General features: G+C 37.4%; 1 protein-coding gene across 10 annotated transcripts in view; it reads left to right on the top strand.

The window, feature by feature from the left end:
- Positions 1–27,140, top strand: part of msn (serine/threonine-protein kinase msn) — a 239,681-nt gene that overhangs the window by 45,818 nt on the left and 166,723 nt on the right. For all 10 annotated transcript variants that reach the window (XM_065231740.1, XM_065231748.1, XM_065231744.1 and 7 more), the window contains one exon: positions 21,844–21,909. In XM_065231740.1, coding sequence (XP_065087812.1) covers positions 21,844–21,909 — 66 coding nt within the window. The remainder of the gene's footprint in view (positions 1–21,843; positions 21,910–27,140) is intronic.

Genomic DNA, 27,140 nt, shown 5'->3' with positions numbered 1-27,140 from the left:
TAAGTTTTACTCAAAGCTATTAAAAAAAAAACCAAATGACCGTGTAATTTTTTACCAGAAAGACTTGATTTTCCTCAACAACTTTGTCTCAGCCGTCATTTCTATTAAAAGCGACATTTTCGTGCAGAAATTTATTGAAAAACGCCATTTTGAAACAAAGTTTTAAGCTCTAAAATGGCAGATTTTTTGCAAAAATGTGGATTATTGCCATGACCAAATTTTTTGCAAACAGACAAAAAAAAAATTGCACGTAAATCGAAGAGAAATTCAGGGAAGTCCAGATCAGGGAAGTTAAGAGCACCTTAGAACATTTTCGAAAATTTCAGGAAAGCTTCTATAACTTCCGGAATATTCCACAAACTTTAGGGAATGTTCAAAATATTCAAAGAAGTTTCATTAACTTCATGAAAATTACAGAAACTTTACAAGAACTTCAAGACACTTCAGAAAACTTCAGGTAAGTTTACAGATCTTAAGGAACCTTTCACAAAACTCTCTGAAAGTTCTGAGAACTTCAGGGCAGTTCCAAGAACATTAGATTTTTTTTCGGGAACATTAGAAAACTTCCGGAAAATTTTGAGAACTTCAGAAAAGTTGCAGGATCTTTACATATCAGGCGTAACATTTGATAACGGCACAAAAGCATTTGTGATCAAACTTTTTATGGCCCTTAACACGCGAACCAAAGTACGCTCACGCAAACCAATACCATTTTCGAAAAGGTGAGAGTTGCCCCTATCCGATGATGTTGTTGGTTTGCGTGAGCGTACTTCGATTCGCATGTAAAGGGTCTTAAAAAATTTGTTTACAAAAGCTTTTGTGCCGTTTTCAAATGTTATGCCTGATATGTTCCAAAAACAAAGTACAGAAATCTTCAAAGACGTTGGGAGTCCCATGAACAGTTAAAATTCAGGAGCTTTAATGAAGTTCCAATAACTTATATAATATTTAAAAAAAATATGTTAGTTCCATTAACATCAGTAAATTACGGGAACCATCAAGAAAATCTGTAAAATTTCATGTAAATTCCAGGACTAAGACAAAGGAAGTGCCGAAAACTTTTGTGAATTTCCGAGATTTGCAAGAACATCCAGAATTACGGGAAGATTTAGCTGGTCCATATATTTTAGAAAAAAAAAGTTCAAGAACTGTAGTGAAGATTAACGATTTTCAGGGCAGTTCATTTAACTTCACATAATGTGCTAAAAACTTCAGTATTAAGAGGAAATATTTGATCAGCGCCACAGTTCTGAGAACTGTGTAACTGCGGATGTAAGTTCCTTAAGGCTGTTCCATTAAAATCAGGTAAATAGGGAGCTTTTTCAAGAAGTTACGGAAACATCAAAAAAGTTAAGAAAACTTAAGAAAAAATTGGACGGCCCCAGCGTCGGTTAACATCCATACCTCTCACGCCAATGCTATGAGTTCAAATCTTCTCAAGGAGTGTGGCCACCATAAAAAAATCTGAAGTTCCAATAATTTGAGGAAAGATAAGAGAACTTTCATGGTGGTCAAAAAATTGTAAGTACAATCTAGATAGATTGATGAGCGTTTTATTAGAATGATTGTTTACCTTATGACGTTGTTTTTTTCTTTTAATTCTACTACTATTACATCACTTTCACTAATTAACTATTTATTTTTACTATTCACTATTCACTTTCGCTATTTGCTTCCGCTAACACTTTATAAAAAAACTATAACAGATACGTATTTCGTTTACTAATTGCAAACTTCTTCAGTCTAGTCTAAAGATTATACTCGAAAAAAAATGCAACAATTTCTTTGGTGTACAACTTTTTATTGCATGGGTAAAAAATGATGAAATTTTCCGTAAAACTAGTTTAGAGTGTAATGTTTACATCTGCAAAATCTCGTCACAATCTGTCAAGTGGTTATCGAGATGGCTTCCAAGCAAGAAGTGCTTCGACAAAAAATCATGGGAGCGGTCGTGGAAAATCCAGGCCAGTCCCACAGGTGGATCGCGAAACAGTTTGGAATCGACAATTCGACCGTATCCTGTGTGGTAAAATCGTTCAAGGAGACCCAAGCGACCCAGCGGCGAGCTGGCAGCAGAAGAAAAGCGAAGACGACCGACCCCGTGAACGCTAGGAAGGTGAGGGATTATTTCGAGCGCAATCTAAACCTTTCGATTCGGGACGTGGCCAAGAAGGTCAATTCTTCCATCTGGTTCGTCCCTCAGACAATGAAGCGGGCCGGACTTTATGTCATCAAGGTAAGGAAGGTGCCTAACCGATCCGATAAACAGAATACGGTGGCCAAATCTCGCGTCAGGAAACTGTACCACGAGTTGTTGATGCAGCCGAAATGCATCGTAATGGACGACGAGACGTACATTAAAGCGGACGCCAACCAGATCTCCGGCCTGGAGTTTTTCATCCGCAAGTCCCATTTGGATGTTCCGGAGGAAGAAGGTCGACAGATTTGCCAAGTGTGGCAGGCGGCCAAATATATAAAGAAGAATGCCTCCAGAAGCACCTGCTGTCCTTCCTCCGGTCCCACGAAGGCGACACTCTGTTTTGGCCGGATCTGGCAAAGTGTTGCACAGGATTTGATGGGTAGCGCTAAGTCCAAAGCGCGGGCATTTAGCCTAGGAGAGGAGGTTGAATAAACCAACTCTGCAAAAACATAGCTAAAATGTGTTTATTTATTCCCTGAGAGTTTCAATGGAAATGATTTTTTGGTGATCATTTTTGTCTGTTGCTTTTTTTTCGAGTACAGTCTTAAGTCAACTGCTGAACAACAGGTAAACCTTTGACCTTAATTTTAAAGTTTATTTAAAAAAAATCATAACTCGTTCATCCTTATTCTAATGATCAAATCTGGACATTGTAGGGGGATTTGACAATTAAATATTTTCAAAAGTTAGTTTCGATAAATTCAGGACATCTCCATGAACTTCAGGAGAAGTTCCGGATGTTTTTGGGAACTGCAGAGAACTCGGGAATGGTTTAGAAATATTCAGAAATATTTTGGGAAGTTGTACACATATTTTCGAGGAAGTTTATAGGTTTCTATCATAAAAATCGATTATTTTTAGGGCAATACCATGAACTTTAGGATATTTGCGAGAACTTCAGGGTAGCATTGAAAATAATAGGAAATAATAGAGAACCTGAGGGGAGTTAAGCAAGCTTCGAGGAGATCGCAGGAATTTTAATCAAGTTTCGAGAAACTTAGGAAATTTTCCAATACTTAATTAAAATTTCGAGATCTTTAGAGAATTTCAGAGAAGTTTGTGAATTTCCAGGCAGTTTCATTATTTTTAGAGATATTTCAACTACTCAGAGGGAGATCAGGGATCTTCACAGCAGTTCCATTTATTAATTACTTGAACGTTCCGAAGGATTATGGAACATGCCGAAAATGTCATGAATTAACCTTAAATTTCATAAAAATATGGGGTCTTCATGGTAATTGATGGAAGGTTAGAGAAATTCAGAGAACTTGGAGAATTAAGGAACTTCATAAAGGAAACTTCATGTTGAATCCGGAGAAGTTCAGGAAAGGTTTTTTAAGGGAACTTCAATGAGGTTCACGGAAGTTACGAAAACTTCAGGAAAATTGAAGGAACTTCAGAATAGATAAAAGAGTTTCAAGGCAGTTCAATTAACATCAGGAAATATGCGGAAAAAATTAAAATGTTCAGGCAAATTCAGGGAAGCTTGAGAACTTTATTGAAGTTCAGTAATGGTTCCAAACTCTTCGGGAAAACACCGAAATCTTTTTTTTTATCCAGTTCGTTTATTTGTAAGGATCAATCGCGTTAGCTTTACGGAGCCGACAATTCTTTGTTCTTTGTTTGTAACAAAATTCACCTAATTCTAGTTGGGTCGAATACTCGCGGCTTACCCGAGTTAAGAGAGGTACATTGTCGAAGGAAACGTGAAACTGAACATAATCTATAAAGGCGTTAGCAAGAGATGTTATATTCGATATCAGACGGGCTTACAACAACGACTCAAATCCCACCACAATCTTTCTGGGATTATGTCAAACAGCAACGTAACGAGTGTGATCTGCCTTCTTCAATGAAGTGGAATGGGATCGTAGCCTCTGAACCACAAGCCATATGTGATATGTTTGCCTCGAAGTTTTCTAGGATTTTCTCCAACGAATTGCTATCCGATAGACAGATATCATCAGCATCTAGTAACACACAGCCGTCAGGGCTAGCTATGCCTGGAGTCACTGTCAACAATGATGCGATTATGGCAGCTGCACGTAAACTAAAAGTGTCAACGTGCTTAGGTCCCAATGGAATTCCGTCGGTGTTTTTGAAAAACTGCATTGACAGCTTGCTCGAGCCACTTCAAGTGATCTTCAGCTTGTCGCTTTCATCCGGAGTGTTTCCGTTCTGCTGGAAACGTGCCTACATGTTCCCTGTACACAAAAACGGCGATAGGAAGAATGTTGATAATTATCGCGGAATATCCTCGTTATGCGCTGTTTCCAAACTATTTGAGCTTGTTGTGATGGACCAATTATTCTTTCATTGCAAGCAATTTTTAAGCCCAGACCAGCATGGTTTCATTTCCGGTCGTTCAACCGCGTCAAACCTTTTATGTCTCACGTCTTACGTAACCGACAGTATGCTTGAACGAGCACAAACGGATGTACTATATTTGGACTTATCCGCAGCATTCGATAAGGTCAACCATCAAATTGCTGTAGCGAAGCTTGAAAAGCTTGGAATTCATGGAACTTTTTTGGATTGGTTCCAGTCCTACTTGAACGGACGTCGCTCAAAAGTAGTCATCGGCGAATCCACTTCAGCTTCATTTCCAATCACGTCAGGGATTCCGCAGGGAAGTCATCTTGGACCACTCATCTTCTTTTTATACGTCAACGATGTCAATGCAGTGCTGGATGGACCAAGGCTTTCGTTTGCTGATGACTTCAAGCTATATTTCAAGATTCGTTCTGAGGCTGACGCTCAGTTTCTACAACAACAACTTGATGCATTCGCTCATTGGTGCCAGATGAATCGTATGACCGTAAATCCTGCAAAATACTGAGTTATTACGTTTTCTCGACTGAAAGATCCAAAACTCCACGATTATTCATTTTCTGGAGTACCACTGGTAAGAATGAACGAAATCAAGGACTTGGGAATTATCCTCGACTCCCAGTTGAACTTCAAGCAGCACGTGTCGTTCGTAGTGAATAAAGCTTCAAAATCTCTAGGCTTTATCTTCCGGTTAACAAAAGAGTTTACGGAGATTTACTGTCTAAAGGCGCTCTACTGTGCATTAGTTCGGTCGACATTGGAGTACTGTTCGACTGTTTGGAGCCCTCACTAGCAAAATGGAATTGAGAGAATAGAATCAGTGCAACGGCGGTTTGTTCGATTCGCACTTCGTCGACTACCATGGCGGGATCCATTTCGTCTCCCAAACTACGAGCACCGATGTCAGCTAATTCTTCTGGATACACTTAGTACACGAAGAGAAGTTGCTATTTAAGGCTATGCTAGTTTCTGATGTCTGCTGGGTCGAGTTGATTGTCCTGAAATCCTACAACGAATCAACTTGTATGTGCGACCAAGATCTCTACGGAACAATGTGATGCTACGACCTCAACCTCACCGCACCAATTACGGAAAGAACAGTGCCATTACTGGGATACAGAGAGTTTTCAACCGGGTTGCCTGTCAATTTGATTTTAACGTTTCGCGTGACTTTTTACGTACTAGATTTCTTAATGTTCTTAGATAATTTGAAACATATGTGTAGTTTTAATGTATATTAAAACAACTTATCCATCATTGGGGCCAAGAAGCCTGTTGATGACGAAATAAATAAATAAATTCTTATACTAGACATTTGCAGAAACACATAAATCGACTGCATACAGCAGAGATCGCGGGTACCCAACACGTCTATGATAGGGATTACACCGAAATCTTCAGAATAGTCTAGACTTTGAAGAAGTTAAAAGATCTTGAAGAATTAGTCATTTTGCTGATTGCAGACAATTTCTACCAGTACCGTAAAACGGGGTAAAGTTGATCACTACACCTTTCAATTTTCGTTTCACAACAATCCTGTTTCATGAAACAGTTATATTATGATTTGTTTACAATTTCATTAGGTAGTTTAAAATAGAACTTTTGAAACGTTTCCCTTAACAACCGATGCATTATACAACTCTAAACTTACAATTTTAACTGACCAACGATACAACCCATGCGCACCAAAACCCGGACTGCTGACCCCAGCAGACCTACGGCCAGCAAACTAGAGCATACCAGACAGCATACAATACTCTGATTTAAATAACTCTGTGTTAGGGGGACTGCCTTCTGGGGTCCCACCCTCCTTCCCGGAGATCTCCGTCTGGGGTCTCAAATTTTTAAACTACATGACTTTTCTGCTATTTAGCATAGTTTTAGAAGCTGTGATCCGAAGAGCTGGGATAGACACGAGTGACACGATCTTCAGGAAGTCCATCCAGCTTCTTGGCTTCGAGATCAGCTATGGCTGATTATGCACGAGTATTGATTCCCGGATAAACTGACGCGATTGGTCAAGGCGACGATGGATCGAGTGATGTGCGTTGTTCGAGTATCGGGGACACTCTCGAGTCCCTTTGAATCTCGAAGGGGGGCTACGACAAGGTGATGGACTTTCGTGTCTGCTATTCAACATCGCGTTAGAAGGTGTGATCAGAAGAGCTGGGATAGACACGAGAGGCACGATCTTCAGGAAGTCCATCTAGCTTCTTGGCTTCGCCGATGACATGGACTGACATTATGGCACGGAGCTTTGAGACGATGGCGGAAACGTACATCAGACTGAAGGTTGAAGCTAGGCGGATTGGACTTGCCATCAACGCATCGAAGACGAAATATATGAAAGGAAGAGGGTCTAGGGAAGACAATGTTAATCTCCCACCCCGAGTTCAAATTGACGGTGACGAAATCGAGTTGGTCGACGAGTTCGTATATTTGGGCTCACTGGTGACCACCGAAAATCGGTGGTCCTCTATGGCCACGAGACCTGGACCAACGCGCCCATGATATTTTCGATCGGAAGGTGTGCGTACCATCTACAGTGAAGTGCAGATGCATGACGGAATGTGAAGCAGCCGAATGAACCCAGAATTCCACCAGCTGCTAGGAGAACCAGCCATCGTCCAGACTGCAAAAATTGGGCGACTAAGGTGAAGAATGCCGGACGACGACCCAGTGAAAATGGTTCTCGAAAGCGACCCAACAGGAACAAGTAGAAGAGGCGCGCAGCGGGCAACGTGGATCGACCAAGTAGAAGGCGACTTGCGGACCCTTCGCAGATTACGAAGCTGGTGACGTGGGCCATGAATCGAGTAGAGTGGAGACGACTTATTCGGTCAGCAGAGGACATCAAACCGAGAGGTGCTTCGATCACACCAAAATTTTGGATTCTTAAAACATCTAAATAAACATCAGACTAAATAAACAACTCCTCCAAATTTGGTCCAAATCGAAAGATGACAATTTTACTTGCCGCGGACGCTTGGCGCAGAATGATCCATATGTATTTGAACTAGTAAATCTGAGATAGACGGATGCTTTAGGAATATTTAGGAGGATGTCAAGTTTCAAGAAGTACCCGAAAGGTATATTGTACAACGCGCGAGTGATAGTTTTACAAACGTCAAAATGCCCTTCAAAACGTGAAACTTGGCCGTAGGAATGGCAAAAAAAAATCCCAGAGCTAAGACAGAGAATTCCTCATTGGTTTTGAAACGCCTGAATATTTAAGGAAATCAGAAAAAAATAATCAACTCTCTCAGTAAGCTCCATAAAAAAGTTGTGTTGTAAAGGTTGATCCATTATGACAAATAAAAATAAATGTTATCGATATATTTGGATGAACATTGATTTTAATGTTTAGCATCTTTTCAATAATCTACGATTCAAGCGGCTTGTACGAACAAAATCAAAACAAACTCAACTCCAACTGCGAGCTTACATCAACATTGCAAATTAAGTATCGATTTATTTTAACACAAGATTCTCAACCATGGCAATCTTGCAAACACACACACACACACTCACGCAGGGAAACTTATGGTAACAACAGCAGCATCAGCTCTGGTCAGTAATAATACATATTTTTAGGTGAAGGCTAGCCACAGCTCAACCAGTGTAGTGAAGTAGCGATCTATAGTAATCAGATGCGAATAAAAAAAAAAGCAAAATACCTAAATACAACCAACGGAGATAGACCAGACGGTGAGCGGAGTAAAAACAAACATCTCCTCCAGTATAGACATTAAGCTTTGGGTGATTCCGCTGCTACCACCGACTGTACTGTTGCTGTTGGTCGAAGTTGTTACCGTTGACTCCGAACCGGCCGAAAACAGCGTAATTTGTTCGAATGGGAAAATTGTTTGGATGATGTGCGCAAATTATTTTCACGTTGGTGCTATATGGATGCATGTGCGAAGAGGAACGAAACTGGAACACCACCAGATTCATCAATTATCATTATATCGGTCATTGCGGGTGATATTGATTTTGCTGAGGTGAATGAGCGTTCCGTTGAGTGCAGTGTTTGGATGGGAAATGCCAACTGCATTCAAAAAAAAAAACTGTGAGTAGGTTGTTTAATCGAAAAAGGTGTTTTACCAGGAAGAATTGCTTGCGGTGGCAAGAGATAACAAAATTTCGAAAGTTGTACTGTTTCGGCAGTGACCCAACCAGATAATGTCCAAATGGTCACGTGCATCTTTTGGCAACAGTTAAACAGAAAATCTATTAAATCAATCATTGGTCAAATGGCTGATTGGCCACATGTACTTTTGACCACATTTGATCGAAACCATCAATTTCAGTCCATTTTCATATTAAAATGGTCTCCCTTTTTGGTAAAAACCTCAAGGTGTCCAAAATCTCATCCTCATAATAGAAATAGCATTCTTCAAACGCGCCTTGCAACCGTGACATCCAAAACAAAATAAAAATGACATAATAGGTGACACAAATGAATCATCACGAATCGCGAATGACCGTAGGAAAACAACTCCAACGTCGTCCCACAACCAAAAAAACTGAGGCAGACGATTCGGATCCTCACGATGACGGTTTTTCTTCTTCTGCTTCTTATTCGTCTTGAAAGTCTCGAGCGTGAGATGATGCCGCAATTTTCTTCTTCTTGTTGACTTACTGGCCTTAGTTTTCGACTATTAGGCAATCCCATCTCTCCACCGCCTTCAAAGCCGGGCACGCGGTCTCAAGCAAATAAAAATGGAAAGAAATACGCCTTACATGCAGTTATAATCCAAACAGCGTTATTTTGATTTATGACCGTTCCTTGTTTTCCCCCTCGCAACAACAGGGCCGTCCGCGTAGAGCTACTCTCTTGAACGGGCATCGGGCGCGGTTTGTGTTTGTAAACAGAACACTTGAGATACAGACGTCCATAATTTGGCGCCCGCTTCCCCGGTTACACTAAAATCAATTTCGGTTCGGACCAACAGCTAGGTGGAAAACAACGGATTGTTGCGAAATTTGCTATCCCAAAGAAAGACAAAAAAGAGGCAATCAAGGAACAACACCAAACGGAGTCAAATCGCCCGCTAATTGGTGCTGATTGATTACCTTTCCTGTTGTGGCACGGACGATCGGCCCAGATCTGCTATGTGGCTGTGAATGCGTCACCCCCAGGCAAGTAGTGCGTCCGAAACGTATTGAGATCACCATTCATTATAATCAACCGATGGCGGGATCAGTGGTTTCGCGTAACTGCTTCAAACGAGACTACGCTGCTAGTGTCGTGGTTGAAGAAAACAAAGACCGTGGACGAATGACTCTCTCGGTGCAATCGTTCGTAACAACATCTTGGTGGCCTGTACCAAAGAGGTCTCCTGCTGCGAGATACAGTAGACTCGTCGTGGCAGAGGCATCTGTGTCTTGTGACTGAACATCTTTAAGTGGCATGGACGCGCTAGGTGACAAGATCTGTCCTGGTCAATCAAGAAGCTCATTAGTGTTTGTATCGAAGGGGTGGATTGCATGAAGTGCGTTCTGGCTTGATTTTTGCATGCAATGCTTATTTTGCAGTTGTTCTACTTTTCGGATTCCGATGTGTCGTTTAGACATTCGGATAAATGGAACTGGATGGGACTGAACCCCTTTTGCCATGGGAAGTCAATATGTAATTGCGAGAGGTGAATCACGATATTTTATGATACTATAGAATCCAAGTGTTCACATCTACTTCTTCTTCTGGCTGGAACTTCCACACTTCCACAGTCGTTAGAATATAAAATTGACAAATGTCTAGGTCTGTACAATTATTGCTTTCGTATATTTTACGGCAGATTTACCCACCCTGGGGAGTCGAGATATTTCTTAACCCGGAAACTTTCTCAATATGGTCATCCGATATATATAGTGACTCATCGTGAGTAAACTCGTTCTATCATGTTTACACTAGATTAAACTGTCGACCATCGAGTATCTACCTCTAGTGATGTACAATTTCCATTCGATTGACCGGAAATTTAAACAGCTCGTCTCCAGTCAGGAAGAGGAGTCAACATGTCTGGGTGTACTAAATATAATCTAGTTCTTCGGTTCTCATGCGATTTTATGTGTAAAATCCATCAGGCTCAGGTATAATTAAGACCAATTTCTCGATGAAATGCGGAACATCATAAGTATCAACACACAGTGGCTCAGGATGCAATTATCACTTCAGCTATGAAAATATCATCTAATTTCTCTAGAAAATAATGTAAAAATCCAGAACCCTAAAATTCGTCCAATTTCCTCAGACTTCAACATTTTTCTGGGATCGTAATATTTTTTTTTTTAATTCAGGGTTCAGAGAAATTTGTCTAAACTTGGAATATTTCTCTTAATCCCAGATTCCTAAAACAATATTTAAGTTTGAAATTATTATATTTTTTCTATGCATAGAATCTAAAAGCGGTTGCAAATATCGATGAATCAAATTCCAGATTCTAAGATAATTTCCATGGTTCAGAACCTTTATTGTTTTTTTGAGGTTCATAATCTTGAATTGGAAAGATCAGAGAACTTTAGAGCAGCTCTAGTAGCTGCAGCAAAATTACAGGAACTTTAAATGAGTTTTGAAAACTTCAGAAAAGTGTAGGAAAATTGATGGAATTTTAAAGAAATTTGGAGAAACTTGGAGAAAATTCCAAGATTTTCAGGAAAATTCCGAGAACTTCATATTATTATTTAGGTTATTTAGCGAAGTTATAACTGGAAAATTTCCAGAAATTTTCTGAATTTCAGAGAATTTCTGGAAATTTTCGGTAGCTTCAGAGAAGCTCCACAAATTTCAAGGGAAGACTTGGGCAGTTGAAAGATTTTTTTATAACTAATGAACTTTAAGATAGTTAGGAAAACTACGGGAACTTTTAGGAAGATGGAATAACATAAAGGCAGTACCAGTAGGGGGTGTTTATAAAATACGTGGCCTTTTGTAATGAGGTTTTATCCCTCTTCCCTGCGTAGATAATAGTCCATCCACATTTTTGGAAATTTGGCGTTTGGCCGAATGACATTTGGCCGAATACTTGATAGAGCTTTTCAATTTTCGTTCACAACTAGACTCCTGAGTATTTCCTAACTCTTGTTTCGGAGTAATTTTAAGTTCTTAAGTCCCAAGCTGAGTAGAAATTTACGATCCGGGTCTTCTTGCTTCTTTTGACTTTTCATATTTCTGGTGTTTTGAGATTATGTAGACGGGAAACTTTAAAAAATTGTATATTTTTATAAAACAGACATTTTATGTTTTCATGAGTTGTTCTTTTTAGTTAGGTAATTGGCATGATTTTTAGCTCGACACCCTTTTAAACATGAGCAGATCTTTGGAGTTTTGATGTTCTAGTTATTCTAGGCACCATAAAATTTAGAAAAAAAAGTAGATTTCAATCATTTTGGTGGAAAACTTTTGCAAATGCACATGAGTAGGCTCTACCTTTGAACAAGCTTGACGTGCATTTTCTTTGCTGTGATTTTTTTGGAGAAACGATTTTGGCATATTTTTAAAACTGTAAAAAAACCAATCTGATAGTGATTTCCAAAGTTATTCAAGTTTGGAGCTGTCTTTTCGTGACTCTCAAAAAAAACCCGTGTCATGAAGGTTTTTCAGAGCTTCAGAGGGCAGCAGCTCCGAAAACAAACTCCTCCAGTGAACCCCCGACGTTCTTTCGTTTGCGACGACGTCACGGAGAAGCGAGCCACAAGGGCTTATCCTGGGGACTCTTTTTTTTTAGTGATATTTCATATTAGCTGAACCTGATCTGGATGATCAAAATGCGAAAATTACAAAAAGATAACAGATACAGGACTACAGGAAATTCATCCTGAAGAAAAGGAATCACCAGGAATCAGGATGTATTCAAGAAGAGGCAACATGTTAATTCTGTTGAATAGTACCAGGTGGATATCATCCTGATTCAAGCAAGAAAGGTGGACCATGAAAGTACCAGTAGCGCCATGCAATTTCATTCTGTTGACATTGCTCATGGATTCATTTGGTGAGTTCGTTCCTACTTATTAACACTTGTGATTATGATGGTCAACAGTGTTGAATGGGCACAAACAACTGCTGAATCTGGTGAGAGCTTACCATTTATTTAATTTAAATATTTGTACAGTAGTCGTTTGATTTAGGCACGGTTCGATTTTAGCAACAAAATCACAATACCGTTCGCTTTTGGTACGAGGTTCAATTTTGGCAACGTGCCAAGATTGAACAAAATTTGAAAATAGTGTTTTTTTCTCCTTGTGATTACAACTTTTAATAAAAGATTTATTATTAGTAACGTCTATGTCATGGCGATGCCTCGCAGTAGTCCAAAGTCAACCAAATCATAAATTAAATTTTCAAATAAGACCATTCGATTTTGGCAACATTAAATTTTGGCTTGTTTACTGCAAATAGGTGGATTAAACGTTTGTTAATAAACGTTTTATAATCTTGTACGCGAAAACCCAACACCCCAGTGATTCATCGTGGAAGTGCGGATGATTTCTCGGCTTCCATCAAAGCGAGTGTCACGTCAACACATTTCTACCCATTCCTTTCTTGACCTGCGTTAGGGCGCGACCGGCGCTGGTATTACCTAGTTTGAGATTACCAGTTTTTAAAACATTGAGGATGATTGCTAGTCCCAAGCATCAAGATTTTCCAGTAATCAAAGGATCACCTTTTAGTCCTTGTTTTATGACTTGATAATAGTGACAAGACTCGGGTAGTGACCACCGTTATGCATTCCTATACTGTATATTTCAAATCAAAAATATTGTTTATGTTCATAGATGTCACATAATCCTTTTTTTTTGTACTTCTCCTTTTCCTTTCCCTCTTCTCTTTTCAAAAAGCGAGTAATGGCGCTATAGCCATAAGTCATAAAAGGCTAGGACAAGAGTTAGTGCTCATGCCCCAACCGTCAGAAGAAAATGGAGCATCACTTAACCTTTCTAGCTTTGATGCTTCCAACGACCAATCAATCATATAATTACCAAAATCGGAACGGACGGTACGAGACGTCCACGTTTCATCCATTTATTGGATTCTGAAGCATCGCTCGATGTTTTCTGAATCATCTTGCCCCTTAAATGCTGCACAGTAGGCCTGGCCGTTTTCGTATGTGTGATGCATCTTCGATGTGAAACATATATCAAATAGACAAGAAAAATGATGTAGGGAAATATCATTTTCCAGGATGCTTTCAAGAACTGGCTGTGTTGGTGTTTGATTAGATTAGAGAAAACTTTTGCAAATGCACATTGACATTAAATTAAGACCAATCAGAATTTAAAATATAAGAAAATTTTACCCTTCTTTTAAACATGAGTAGTTATTTGGAGTTTGATGTTCTAGTTATTTTTGGCACAGCAAATGCAGCTTGCCATACAATTTAGAAAAAAAAATGAATTTTTATATATAGGAGATACTTCCTGGTTTTAAACATGAGTAGTTCATTGGGGCTGTCCATACGGCTAAAGGCGAGTAAGGAGGTTTTAGTGGTTAAGAGTTCCAGAGACGGAGCACAGTACAGGCCAGGCTCAATTTCAATTACGTTTATCAATTTGCAACCGGCCAAATAACCCAAAACCTGAGCTTCAGGAAAGTTCAGAAATCTTTAAAAAGGTTAAAAAAAAAAAAAAAAAAAAAAATCATGATGCTCAAACCCGACGGAAGTTTTAAGACCTTCGAGGGTATGTTCCGATAAATTCTAGGTAATTCCATAAGCTTAAAAAATATCAACTGCATCGATGAAAACCTTAGAACTGCAGAATAATTCCATTAACTAGAGACAAATGCGGAAACCTTGAAGGGGCTGTTCACAAACTACGTAGATCGTTCTTTGGAGGGTTTAGACCCTTCTCCCGCTGCGTAGACAACTCACCGCCTTACTTACTCCACAGCTAAATTGTCTACGTGGTTTATGAACAGCTCCAAAGCAGCTCCGGGATTTTTGTAAAATTTTATAAAACTTTTAGAAGTTCTAAGAATATCACAACGAACTTCACATAAGCACAAACGAAGTGACAGACGACTAACTGACGAAGAAATCAAGTAAAATAATAATCAGATGGGCTAGTTTTTTTGTTTTGATTTGAACAAAGTTGATTTTGTGTGCAATGATCTTTGACAGTGTGCAAAGAGTGTATCATTTTGTCATTTTTTTAAATGCATTTCAGTTTTGAGTAGAGTGAAAGAGATAGAACCAAAATATTCTAGTACATTTAGTGTTGCCATGTGGTACAATCCAGTAGTAGTGTTGCCATGTGGTACACTGAAAAATTGCAATAGGAGGTTCGTCACCAAAGTTTTCGAGCCGCTCCGTCTGTCACTTCATTTGTGACATAAGTCTAGAGTATTTATGGGAAGTTTTGATTTTTTTCCAGATGAAATGCGAGAACTTCAGGGAAGATGAGAGAACCTCAGGACTCAGAGAAATTGCAGAAACATGTATGAGATTCTGCAGAGTAATTCCAAAAACTTAGAAAATAATTCAAGGGAACATTGGATTTTTGTAAGGTAGTGAACCTGTGTTCTAAATTTGACAATGAGTATCCACTTATTTATTGGCTGATGAGCGCAGCATTTGCCTGCACGCTAAGTTATTATCGTCTTCATGTCCATTATAATCCTTAAAAACCTCTTCAAACCCATAACAAAACTCAATTGTTCCTTTGGAACTCTACGACTCACATCGAATAACAGAATGTAGAGTGACTGTCCCGACGGCAGTTCAATCAACGAACTTCGCTCAGTCCCAGGACTTCGAGCTTCAAGCGTCGCGTCTTGCTTGCGAGTTGTGACAGCTAACCCTGCTGGGCTAACGTTAGTACATTCCATGTTCCAATTCTTCTCCGTTGGTTTTGGTAAAAATTTGTAGATTCCGGAGACAGTAGGTAGTTCTTCTGTTTATTCGAAATCACCGGGAATATTCCGTGAATTTCGATGACAAATCGGGAAAAAATATACTTCGTCCTCTCTTCGATAGAAATAAGATTTTGGACCATGAAAAAAAAAATGCAATACCTTTGGACTGGACTAGATTTTCAAGATGCAGATGCAGAAATCAATTTCCAAGGAATCTTGAGGAGGTTTTAAAATGCTTTTTAGGGTTAACACCAAGGGATTTTTGGAAAGAAGTCTAAAAGAGTTTTGACTAAAACACAAATTCATTTGTGGGAGTTCAGAGTAGCATTTTTAGCTAGCTCTGTGGAAATAGTATGACGATTGTGAGAATCAAATTTTGAGGGTTAAATTTCAAACGAATTCTGACAGAAGTTTTAATGGAATTTAGAGAATTATTCCAAGAGAATCTCTTAAAGAATTTTTGGAGAATATTTTTGGAATATTTCAAGTGAATTCATAGAACAATTTAGGGGAAAACCCCTAGGAAATCCTGAGCTTAGTTTTAAATCAATAGTGAAGGTGAATTGCATAGGAATTCTAAAGTTAGTTCAAGCGAATTTAAAATACAATTATGGAATGAAGCTTCAGTGAATTGTTAGAAAATAAAACTTTAAAATTAGAAAAGAATCTAAGAATGATGATTGTTTTGGATTGTTATGCCCATTCTGTGAAAAGTTTCAAGGGAATTCCGAGGATAATTCCAAGAACATCTCAAAAAGAATTTCTAGAGAATTTTAAGGAAAATTTATATTTAATTTTCAAAGGAATTCAGAGGAGAAACCCCTACATAATCTTGACCCAAGTTTTACAACAATTCTAAGGAGAATAGCATGGGAATTCTTGTTGGCCAGCACATTCTAGTATCTGGAGACCAGAATTGAAAACTTTACTCAGACATTTTCCGGAGTCTATTTATTTTGAAAATATCATCAGAACACTCTTTAAATTCTGTTTATAAATCTCCTTGAATTCTCGTCAAAATTATGGTGGAATTATTCTTAAAATTCACAAGGTGAGGTGGATAGCTCACAATACCCATAAAATGTCTCTGTCACGTAGCGGTTCCCTATGAGGTTCTTTTCACAACCTTTATGAAATTATTCTAAGAATTAATTAGGAATTCATTTCAGAGCTTCCTTTCTTCTTTGCAGAAGTTCTTTTGAATGTTACTCTCTTAATTCCCTGAATTATATTTGAATCCTGGGCAGATTCCCTTTAGGAGGATGTATACCAGAATTTTATAATTATTCTTCTCAGCATTTTTTTTTAAATAACACTTTTATTCCAATTCAATTCTCCTAAAAAATTCCGTAGATATTCTTCTCAGAATTTTATAAAATTTCTTTCTAAATTGCTGGATCCTAGAACTTCCACGCTGCAGAGCCTTGAAAATGTCCCAGACCAAAATAATAATTTTGTTTAAATCTGCAGGGTTGCCACTCAACCGGTGAAACCGGGATTTAACCGGCAATCGAAAACAACCGAGAAAAACCTGCAAATAACCGGGAATTGAATCAAATCTTTAAAATATTCATTTTTAAATAAATATTTAAAGTCCAATATTACTTATAATCTTCAATATTGCCCCATAGTCTTGAACAGTTTTCTTGAAATTTGTTTTCAACCAAAGTATCTGAATATTGTCAATTTATGTTAATTCTGGATCTTGAATTTCTTTACACAAAACTAGTTTGAATTAATTCTTTGGAAATTCTCTCAGGATAGGGAAAATGGCTCTAATGTTGGTCTATGGATATAAGATTGGGTCCATCGCTAAAAATCTGTTATTTATCAATTTTATCTAGATGAACGCGTTATTTTGACGGTACTAATGAATATTTATGGCAGCTATTGAAAATTTATTCGATTGCTGAATTTATGTATGGGCCCAAATTAGAGGCATTTAGGCCAACATTACATCCATTTCTCCTAAATATGAAAATTTCTCAAGGATTTTCTTGGGATAATTTCAAAATGTCCTACGAATTACTTTTGATTTCAGGATTTCCCTCAATAATCTAATGATTTTGTCCAACATCTGTCCCCTATTCTCCATGAAGGAGCTCTGTGCAAAACAGTTTAGGAATTCTCTCCAGAAAGAAATCTTGAAACTTACTCTTCATTTATGTTTGTATTCTTTAAAATTCTCGTCAGAATGTGCTGCAACATTATATTCTTTACAATTCACTTGAAATATTCCTAGCAACCTCTTGCTATGCCATTTAGAACTTTGAAAGTACATCCACTTCAGAATTCCATAAACAATTTCCTGAGAATTTCCTTCAAATTCTTATCAAAATGAGATCTCTTGAAATTTACATGGAATTCTCTTGAAACTCTCCTTAGTTTTTTTTTTAATTTTCTTCTGAATCTCCTGGAACACTATTCAGAGCTACTTTTAAAATATACTAAGAATGTCCTGTCAAACCCTACGGAATCCGCTTCTAATCCTTCAAAATTTCTTATAAATTTACTTGAAATTCTTCAATATTTTGTTTTGAATTATATTAAGAACTAGATTCAAACAAACAAACATGCCAATTGACAAACGGTCAGTCGTGCTGTGTCTCAGAATCAACACGCATTTTGCAAGTTCGGTGCTATGACCGTTAAATTAGCTTCACGATTAATTCACTTTCAATACTCTTCCGAATTCCATTTGAATGCTGCTTGAAATTCACTCCGATTTTCTATAGAGCGATTTCAGACGAATTCGCAAATCCATTAATTTTCGCATTTTGTCTGAAAATTTTCAGAAACGTTCCTCAAGACTAAAATGCCATTTTGCATCTTCAGATCACCATTTTAAATCGAGCCTTAATTTTGAAAAGGGTCTATTGGAAAATGTTAAGCTTATCTTCAGAAAACTGTTACTCGAATAATGTTCGTCCAATCGGTTTGGTATGTTCGGCAATGTTGTAGGAAACATCTAGATCTATTTGAAAAAATAAATGCACTCTAAAAAAATATCACTATTTTTTAATTTAAAATAAAAATTTAAAAATCGGAATTAAACGGAAATCAATCAACACACTCCGTAAAGTGTTAAGTTTATTTCAATTTATTTTTTTTAGTTGATTCATTGAAAGTACGTGAAATTTACAATAAAAAAGAACTAAAATAAAATTTAAGCCTGATAGATTTTTTTTTATGTTGGTAGCTTTTGGACATTTTCGAATGTATTTTGCGGTTCTCTAGTTACAACAATATTTTTTTCCGAAAGATCGGGAAATTTACAATTAAAAGGCTTTAGGCAGCTCCCCAATAAAATGCTCGATTTAAAATGGTGATCTGAAGATGCAAAATGGAATGTTTCTAAAAAATTTCAGCTATATAAATAAAATAGGAAAATGATTGGATTTGCAAATTGGTCTGGAATCAGTCTATACAGTTCCCTAAAATTCTACTCATCATACCCAGAATAGCCTCTTCAGAACTACCTTAGAAACCACTTGAAGTTTGCCTTACAATTTTCTTTAAATAATTCGCAAAATTGTGTGGAAATTCTTGTCAAATTCTATTGAAAATCAACCCATAAATAATTTATAATTATCCCTAGAATTCCTCTTCATCCTTCTATACTAATTTGGCATTGTCATCTTAATTCTCTAGGCAATGCTTTGAAGTGTCAGAATCCTAATATTTTGTCCTAGTCCAAGGGCCATGATTTTTTTTAAATATGAGATTTTTAAAATCGGCAATATATCAAGTAAAAAATCTCACCAAATTCAAGAATGTAAAATACTAAAAATTGTCTTATTTAATCTTTAAAAAAAATCATATTCTGAGAATTCAAATGTTATTCCATAGATAACGATGTTTCGGAGTGAGGAGTGAGGGGATTTCTACGGTTTTCTATATTTAAATTGCTGAATTGCATAAATTGCTGTAATCAATCATGCCGGTATTTCCTTTCACCACATTTAGTAGTTTCTATGAAACCGGAAAAACCTAATTTCTTATATTTAATTACCCACCTGAATCTAAGTTCTTGTTAATTTTCAAAAATTGTTCTTCAATCCCATACTTAAAATAAAATCCTCTTTAATAAAGAAGATTAGTAATTTCCATTTAATTCCACTACCTTATTTACTTATCCTTGACAGATACGCGAATTTCGTCTACAATGTGCAGACTTCTTCAGTGTCGAGTATTAGTACAAAGCACTGAAGAAGTCTGCACATTGTAGACGAAATTTGCGTACATGTCAACGATAAGCAAATAATGCAATGGAATGAAATGGAAATTACTAACCCTTCTCTGGTATTTCACTAAGATGCACACAATCATCTGGAAAATCCTCTTCACAAATCCCTTAGGATTCTGAATTTCATGGGACTCTCAGAATCATGTTGGGATTTTTATTTTTATCAAAACTCCGTTGAATTGTTTTCCAAGATTTTCTCTGAATTTCCAATAATTAAATTCAAAATTATTAAAATATTCAACAAATTTTTGGAAACCTGATCATTTTTCGAAGCAAATTTTTCAGGAACCTATTTTTTTTTTAAATCAGGTATTTTGGTAATTTTTTTAAATCTCACACTTTAAGTCACATAGGTCGAAAAAAGATGTCATATTCTAAAACTAAATCAAAGCCTCAGAATCATGGAAAATTCTGTTAATACGCATCACGATTTGTTGAAACATTTTGTTGCTTCGAAATCTTGGTATCAAATTCACGATTTTTTAAACAATGTATTAAATTAAGGTTCAATTTATGCTGATGCTTTTTCGAAACATTCATAAGCAGGTTTTTTCGATGCATCGTTTCAGGTTGCAAAAAGCTCCCGTCATTAAATTTATTTTGCTATTTTACACAATACGCGTCATATAAAATGATGCGTCGATATAAACTCCTTCTGAATTTTTCGGAAATACATCGAAGTAAATTTAACCTTAATTTTTCACTCCTAAATTCGGTATAGTGACCTATTCAGCCCGATAGCGTTCGGCTAACCGACCTTCCATGACTTGGTTTCTTCGTAAATTTTGCCGCTTTAAAATCATAAATGAACACGCGAATAAAAAAGTTATTCAAATTATGTTCAAATACTTAGTAAAGTATCTAGGAAGTAACGGGATATTGCAATTATTTTGACACTTTCGTTTTTTGCTGAACATAAAAAATCGGGATATTGTTTAGATTTGAATCGGGATAATCGTCAAAAACCGGGATTTTCAAAATGAACATACACTGGCCACCCATGACTTTAATTAGAGATAAAAATTTACCGTATTTTGTGATCTAAAAACAGAATTGAAATGAATTAACAAACTGTTCTCAGAGAAAACGATTGCTTCGTTTGCGCGACTCGTCTTGTTTATTTGGTAATCATCCAATAAGAATGGCAATAGAAACAAATCGATCATGAGGAGTGTATTGTAATAGGAGGGGCTTGGTGACCTAATGGCGACCGTGTTTGCTTGTAGATATCACACCCCTTGAAACAAGTGTGATTTTGAGTTCATGTAATGAATGATCTTCCAACGCAAATAATGAATCTTCTAATTCCAAAAATCTGCTTTCGTAACTGCTGCATGACCCATTACATAAACATCAACCAATCAATGTATGACTTCACAATTTTAGCACTCCACATACACAACGAGAGGTACTCATGGAAACGGGGGAGTACATCCATAAAATACCACTCGTAATCAAACTTTTGCTCCCCAAATTTGTAAAGTCTCGTCTGAATGAAACCTGCATGCCGCATAAGACTCTTCATTGTTTGACTTTTACTTTTTTACGAACATGACTCCGCCGCTTCTCGTTGTAGTCAGTAGTATTTTGTAGGGTATCGCACACGTACTCTTCTCACCACGGAGGGTCCTTCACACGAGCTCGGCAATCCGTTCACTCTCGACACTGACAGCAGCAGCGGCAGCAGCAGCAGCGGGTGGTGCTCGAATAAATTTATGTAATCAAAAACCATTCACTGACATTTGCTTACCCGTCGATTTATTTGGGCGTGTGAGATGCCCCGTGAAATAATTGACAGATTTCGTAAGCTCTGCTGGATTGAGTGATTCAATCCAGATGGGGTGGCTGTTCGTTCTGCGCTCCTCCATTAGGGACAAGTGACCACAATGTACTGCGCTGCGCTCATTAGAGCCGATCAATGTAACTAACATGCAAGAGGAATTGGATACAGTTTGAGACATCTGGTTTTAAGTGCCACATAAAACGATTTCTCGGACCAACTGCTGGCACCTTTCAAATTAGCACAAATTTACGAGCTTGTTTCAAGCCGTCTGAAATCTAAGTCCAGGTCGTCCACTAGGACACTGTAGATCTAATTATGTTAGAAGAGCCGTTTCATGTTTGGCGGATGATTTAGCGACCATAAACCTATACACTAGTCTGAACCGGATGATTAACCAGTTTGTTTTACTTTGTTTCTTCCACTCTTTGCAGGACCCAGCTGGAATCTTCGAACTGATCGAAGTGGTCGGAAATGGAACCTACGGACAGGTTTACAAGGTGAGTCTCGGTCATAAAGAGTTTCAGTTAGTACAAGTGGCATAATGAATATCATCTTGTAATTCGTAGTTGAAAATTGAAAATTTCTATTGATATAAACAAAATATTGCAAGTTGAAATTGAAAAATATTACAGTAGTTCAATTACATCTGATAAAAAATTGAAAATCATTAAAATGTATAAAAAATGAGGTTGAAAAACTAAATTTGTTTCAAACAATACTTCAACCCTACCATATAGTGCAAAACTCCAAACCGGAGAGAACATATTTCAAGTGGCACATTGAACCTTCGCCATACCGCATATGATGAGCCATTTCCATAATCACCCCATGTTCGTCCATCCTCCACCACGACAATCCGCTCGCTAAAGTAATGCAAGAATTACGATCTCGTCTAAACTCCCATAAGTAGATTTGCAAATAATGTGTGTGTGTGTGTGTGTGAGAGAGAGAGAGAGAATGATAGACACGGAATACGTTACTTGCATCTTACACACGTACGTACGAAATCGTTTCGTAGCGATGAGGTCGTTGTGATGGAATGCAAAACCAGTTCGAAGTTGGAGTGTTGTGAGCACCATCATCGTCGTCATGATCATCATCATCATCATCATTGTATGGGGACGCACCGAACCTTGCGTTAGGGATAGATGTTTCAAGGTCAGAAAATCATGATGTACCAACGATCAATTACGTTTTTTTTTTTTGGACGAAAATTTCAATCACCAATGCCTCAAACGGGTCCGATGCAATTCTCAATTTGATTGATTTGGACATTGGAGGGCGAGGGTGGAGGCGAGGAAACATGCGGGCAAGAACCAATCCGCCAACGACGTACGCTCGGACGTGCATACTATTATAACACAGAAAAGTCCTTCGGTAAAAAAAAGAGGCCTTCTGTAGAAAAATTGCAGCATCAGCACCATAAAGAGCATTATTATAAACCCGTACTCATCGGGTGTATACTTACTGTGCTATTGTGTGCGGACGTTAGGCTGATTCGTGTTGTTTAAAAATACCATAGACTACCCGGGAAAAAAATTGATTGCTACTTCCACCAAAAAGTCCTTCTAAAATTGTCTTCCAGCTTCCCCGGTAAGAGTTGGGAGGCAATGCTATACCAATATCAACATGAAGTTTTAGTGCGATAACTTATTATCTAGGGAAAGTTCTGAAATTTAGTTCTGGATTATACCAGGAAGGCTCTTCCAGTTTTTCCCGAATGTTTAAGTAAATGTATTTTTGGAAAAAAAATAGAAGATATTGATACTGCCGTCAATTGTCGTTTCCGTAGATTATTGCTTTTGTCCAATTTTCATCATTGATCATTTTTGCCATTCGGTCGAATTTCCCATATCAACCCATTTGTGCATTCTTCTAACCATCGTACGACAGTGTAAACCACAGAGAAGTTCTACTCCAAATGACGAATCGATTTGATGCGACCTTCTCCGATTTGCACGAAACTTTGTATAATTACTTTGACTTTGACTTTAAAAAAAATAATGTAAATGTAGCTGCTCTGAGACTGAGATATACGAGCGTCAGTTTTGACATAGAATTAAGTCATAACAGATGCGAAATTCAACTCAATCAAACGTACCTGAAGTACCTGAATATTGTCAATTTATGTTAATTCTGGATCTTGAATTTCTTTACACAAAACTAGTTTGAATTAATTCTTTGGAAATTCTCTCAGGATAGGGAAAATGGCTCTAATGTTGGTCTATGGATATAAGATTGGGTCCATCGCTAAAAATCTGTTATTTATCAATTTTATCTAGATGAACGCGTTATTTTGACGGTACTAATGAATATTTATGGCAGCTATTGAAAATTTATTCGATTGCTGAATTTATGTATGGGCCCAAATTAGAGGCATTTAGGCCAACATTACATCCATTTCTCCTAAATATGAAAATTTCTCAAGGATTTTCTTGGGATAATTTCAAAATGTCCTACGAATTACTTTTGATTTCAGGATTTCCCTCAATAATCTAATGATTTTGTCCAACATCTGTCCCCTATTCTCCATGAAGGAGCTCTGTGCAAAACAGTTTAGGAATTCTCTCCAGAAAGAAATCTTGAAACTTACTCTTCATTTATGTTTGTATTCTTTAAAATTCTCGTCAGAATGTGCTGCAACATTATATTCTTTACAATTCACTTGAAATATTCCTAGCAACCTCTTGCTATGCCATTTAGAACTTTGAAAGTACATCCACTTCAGAATTCCATAAACAATTTCCTGAGAATTTCCTTCAAATTCTTATCAAAATGAGATCTCTTGAAATTTACATGGAATTCTCTTGAAACTCTCCTTAGTTTTTTTTTTAATTTTCTTCTGAATCTCCTGGAACACTATTCAGAGCTACTTTTAAAATATACTAAGAATGTCCTGTCAAACCCTACGGAATCCGCTTCTAATCCTTCAAAATTTCTTATAAATTTACTTGAAATTCTTCAATATTTTGTTTTGAATTATATTAAGAACTAGATTCAAACAAACAAACATGCCAATTGACAAACGGTCAGTCGTGCTGTGTCTCAGAATCAACACGCATTTTGCAAGTTCGGTGCTATGACCGTTAAATTAGCTTCACGATTAATTCACTTTCAATACTCTTCCGAATTCCATTTGAATGCTGCTTGAAATTCACTCCGATTTTCTATAGAGCGATTTCAGACGAATTCGCAAATCCATTAATTTTCGCATTTTGTCTGAAAATTTTCAGAAACGTTCCTCAAGACTAAAATGCCATTTTGCATCTTCAGATCACCATTTTAAATCGAGCCTTAATTTTGAAAAGGGTCTATTGGAAAATGTTAAGCTTATCTTCAGAAAACTGTTACTCGAATAATGTTCGTCCAATCGGTTTGGTATGTTCGGCAATGTTGTAGGAAACATCTAGATCTATTTGAAAAAATAAATGCACTCTAAAAAAATATCACTATTTTTTAATTTAAAATAAAAATTTAAAAATCGGAATTAAACGGAAATCAATCAACACACTCCGTAAAGTGTTAAGTTTATTTCAATTTATTTTTTTTAGTTGATTCATTGAAAGTACGTGAAATTTACAATAAAAAAGAACTAAAATAAAATTTAAGCCTGATAGATTTTTTTTTATGTTGGTAGCTTTTGGACATTTTCGAATGTATTTTGCGGTTCTCTAGTTACAACAATATTTTTTTCCGAAAGATCGGGAAATTTACAATTAAAAGGCTTTAGGCAGCTCCCCAATAAAATGCTCGATTTAAAATGGTGATCTGAAGATGCAAAATGGAATGTTTCTAAAAAATTTCAGCTATATAAATAAAATAGGAAAATGATTGGATTTGCAAATTGGTCTGGAATCAGTCTATACAGTTCCCTAAAATTCTACTCATCATACCCAGAATAGCCTCTTCAGAACTACCTTAGAAACCACTTGAAGTTTGCCTTACAATTTTCTTTAAATAATTCGCAAAATTGTGTGGAAATTCTTGTCAAATTCTATTGAAAATCAACCCATAAATAATTTATAATTATCCCTAGAATTCCTCTTCATCCTTCTATACTAATTTGGCATTGTCATCTTAATTCTCTAGGCAATGCTTTGAAGTGTCAGAATCCTAATATTTTGTCCTAGTCCAAGGGCCATGATTTTTTTTAAATATGAGATTTTTAAAATCGGCAATATATCAAGTAAAAAATCTCACCAAATTCAAGAATGTAAAATACTAAAAATTGTCTTATTTAATCTTTAAAAAAAATCATAATAAGTCATAACAGATGCGAAATTCAACTCAATCAAACGTACTTTTGAAGTTTTCAGTCTCGGAGCATGTTTGTTTACGTCTCATCCTTTATGTCAAAGATGGATTCCGTCACGTGTAAAATTAGGTATTTCTAAGTGTGTATATGTTTAGTATTACTTCTGCGTGAAGTCAACGATTTACAAAATTGAAGATGCTAATTTTGGTATTTTTATACGATAGATGAGGAGATGAAAGTATAGAGTCGATAGTTCCGTTAGAGTAGGGGTTGCTTTTGCAGTAGCAGCACCTACCCTACCCGTGTCCCTCGAGATCGTCAAGTCGACGATGACAGGAGCACATACCGTAGTAGAGGTAACAATAGCTACAATTTCCAAACCTACGACTGGATGCCTTAGATAGAACTGTTTCAAACACATCGTCGGTACATGAGCGAGTCGGCGATCACCTCTTTTTGCCAGTGGTGGCGGGGGGAATACCCCTCACCATCCCTCTCCAACGGGGGATTTTGGTAAAGAGAGATGATCAAACCGATTTGTACCTTCCTAAAATTGTCCTTGCTCGCTTTCTACTCTCTATATGCAATTTTCACACTGCTGTACTCTAACGGAACTATCAACTCTATAATTTCATCTCCTCATCTATCGTACAAAAATTACCACTTTAGTCTGTTATTTGAAATTAGCATCTTCAACTATTCGTATAATTGTTTATTACCGTATGCGTGATAATGTTTGCACCATTGAGCAATGTCAAAATTTAAAAAAATCTCAAAAATTTTGTTTACGGGTTTTTTTTTTTTATTTATTCAAAGGGGGGGATGTTTCTCAGAGTCTTGAACTATATTATTTATCGATCGAGTTTCCACTTGCTGCAATTACGGCCACCACACGCTTCCGGAATGCACGGTTCTAATAATGTAGTCTGGATCCATTTCTCTCCAGGTACGGGTCAATGTTTGTATGAGGCTTGCTGTACTCGGGTGGCGTTTGGAACAGGCCTTGGCCTTCATGACGCGCCATATTGAGTAATCCAGCGGATTAAGATCGGGGCTGGATGGCGGCCACATATCCTTCGCCCAGAACGGAAGATGTTCCTGTAACCACTTCTGAGTGCGGTTCGAGGTGTGGCACGGAGCCCCATCTTGTTGAAATACAACATTTGGCTTCGGACCGTACTGTTCTTTGATCCACGGAAGAACATACTTACTTAAAATCCCGATGTAGACCTCCGTGTTGACCTTGTCGCCTTCTGGAATGAACACCGGGTCCATTTTTTTGCCATCGGAAGCCACCAATCCAAACACCATAACGCTAGCAGGATGCTTGGTCAGATACACGATCTTGTGCTCGTCGGCCACGTCTTTTACCGGAAAAGAACTAATATACCTGTTGGTTCTGGAATTTGATACGGGATCGACGGTAAACATGCTCTCGCCGGTGAACAGGATTACCGGATTTTTTCGCTTAAG

This window comes from Ochlerotatus camptorhynchus, unplaced genomic scaffold (genome assembly GCF_037179485.1).
Source record: "Ochlerotatus camptorhynchus isolate MF236.1 unplaced genomic scaffold, CSIRO-AGI_Acam_v1.1 ptg000361l, whole genome shotgun sequence".
NCBI lineage: Eukaryota > Metazoa > Arthropoda > Insecta > Diptera > Culicidae > Ochlerotatus > Ochlerotatus camptorhynchus.
This window is presented reverse-complemented; position numbering and strand designations above follow the sequence as displayed.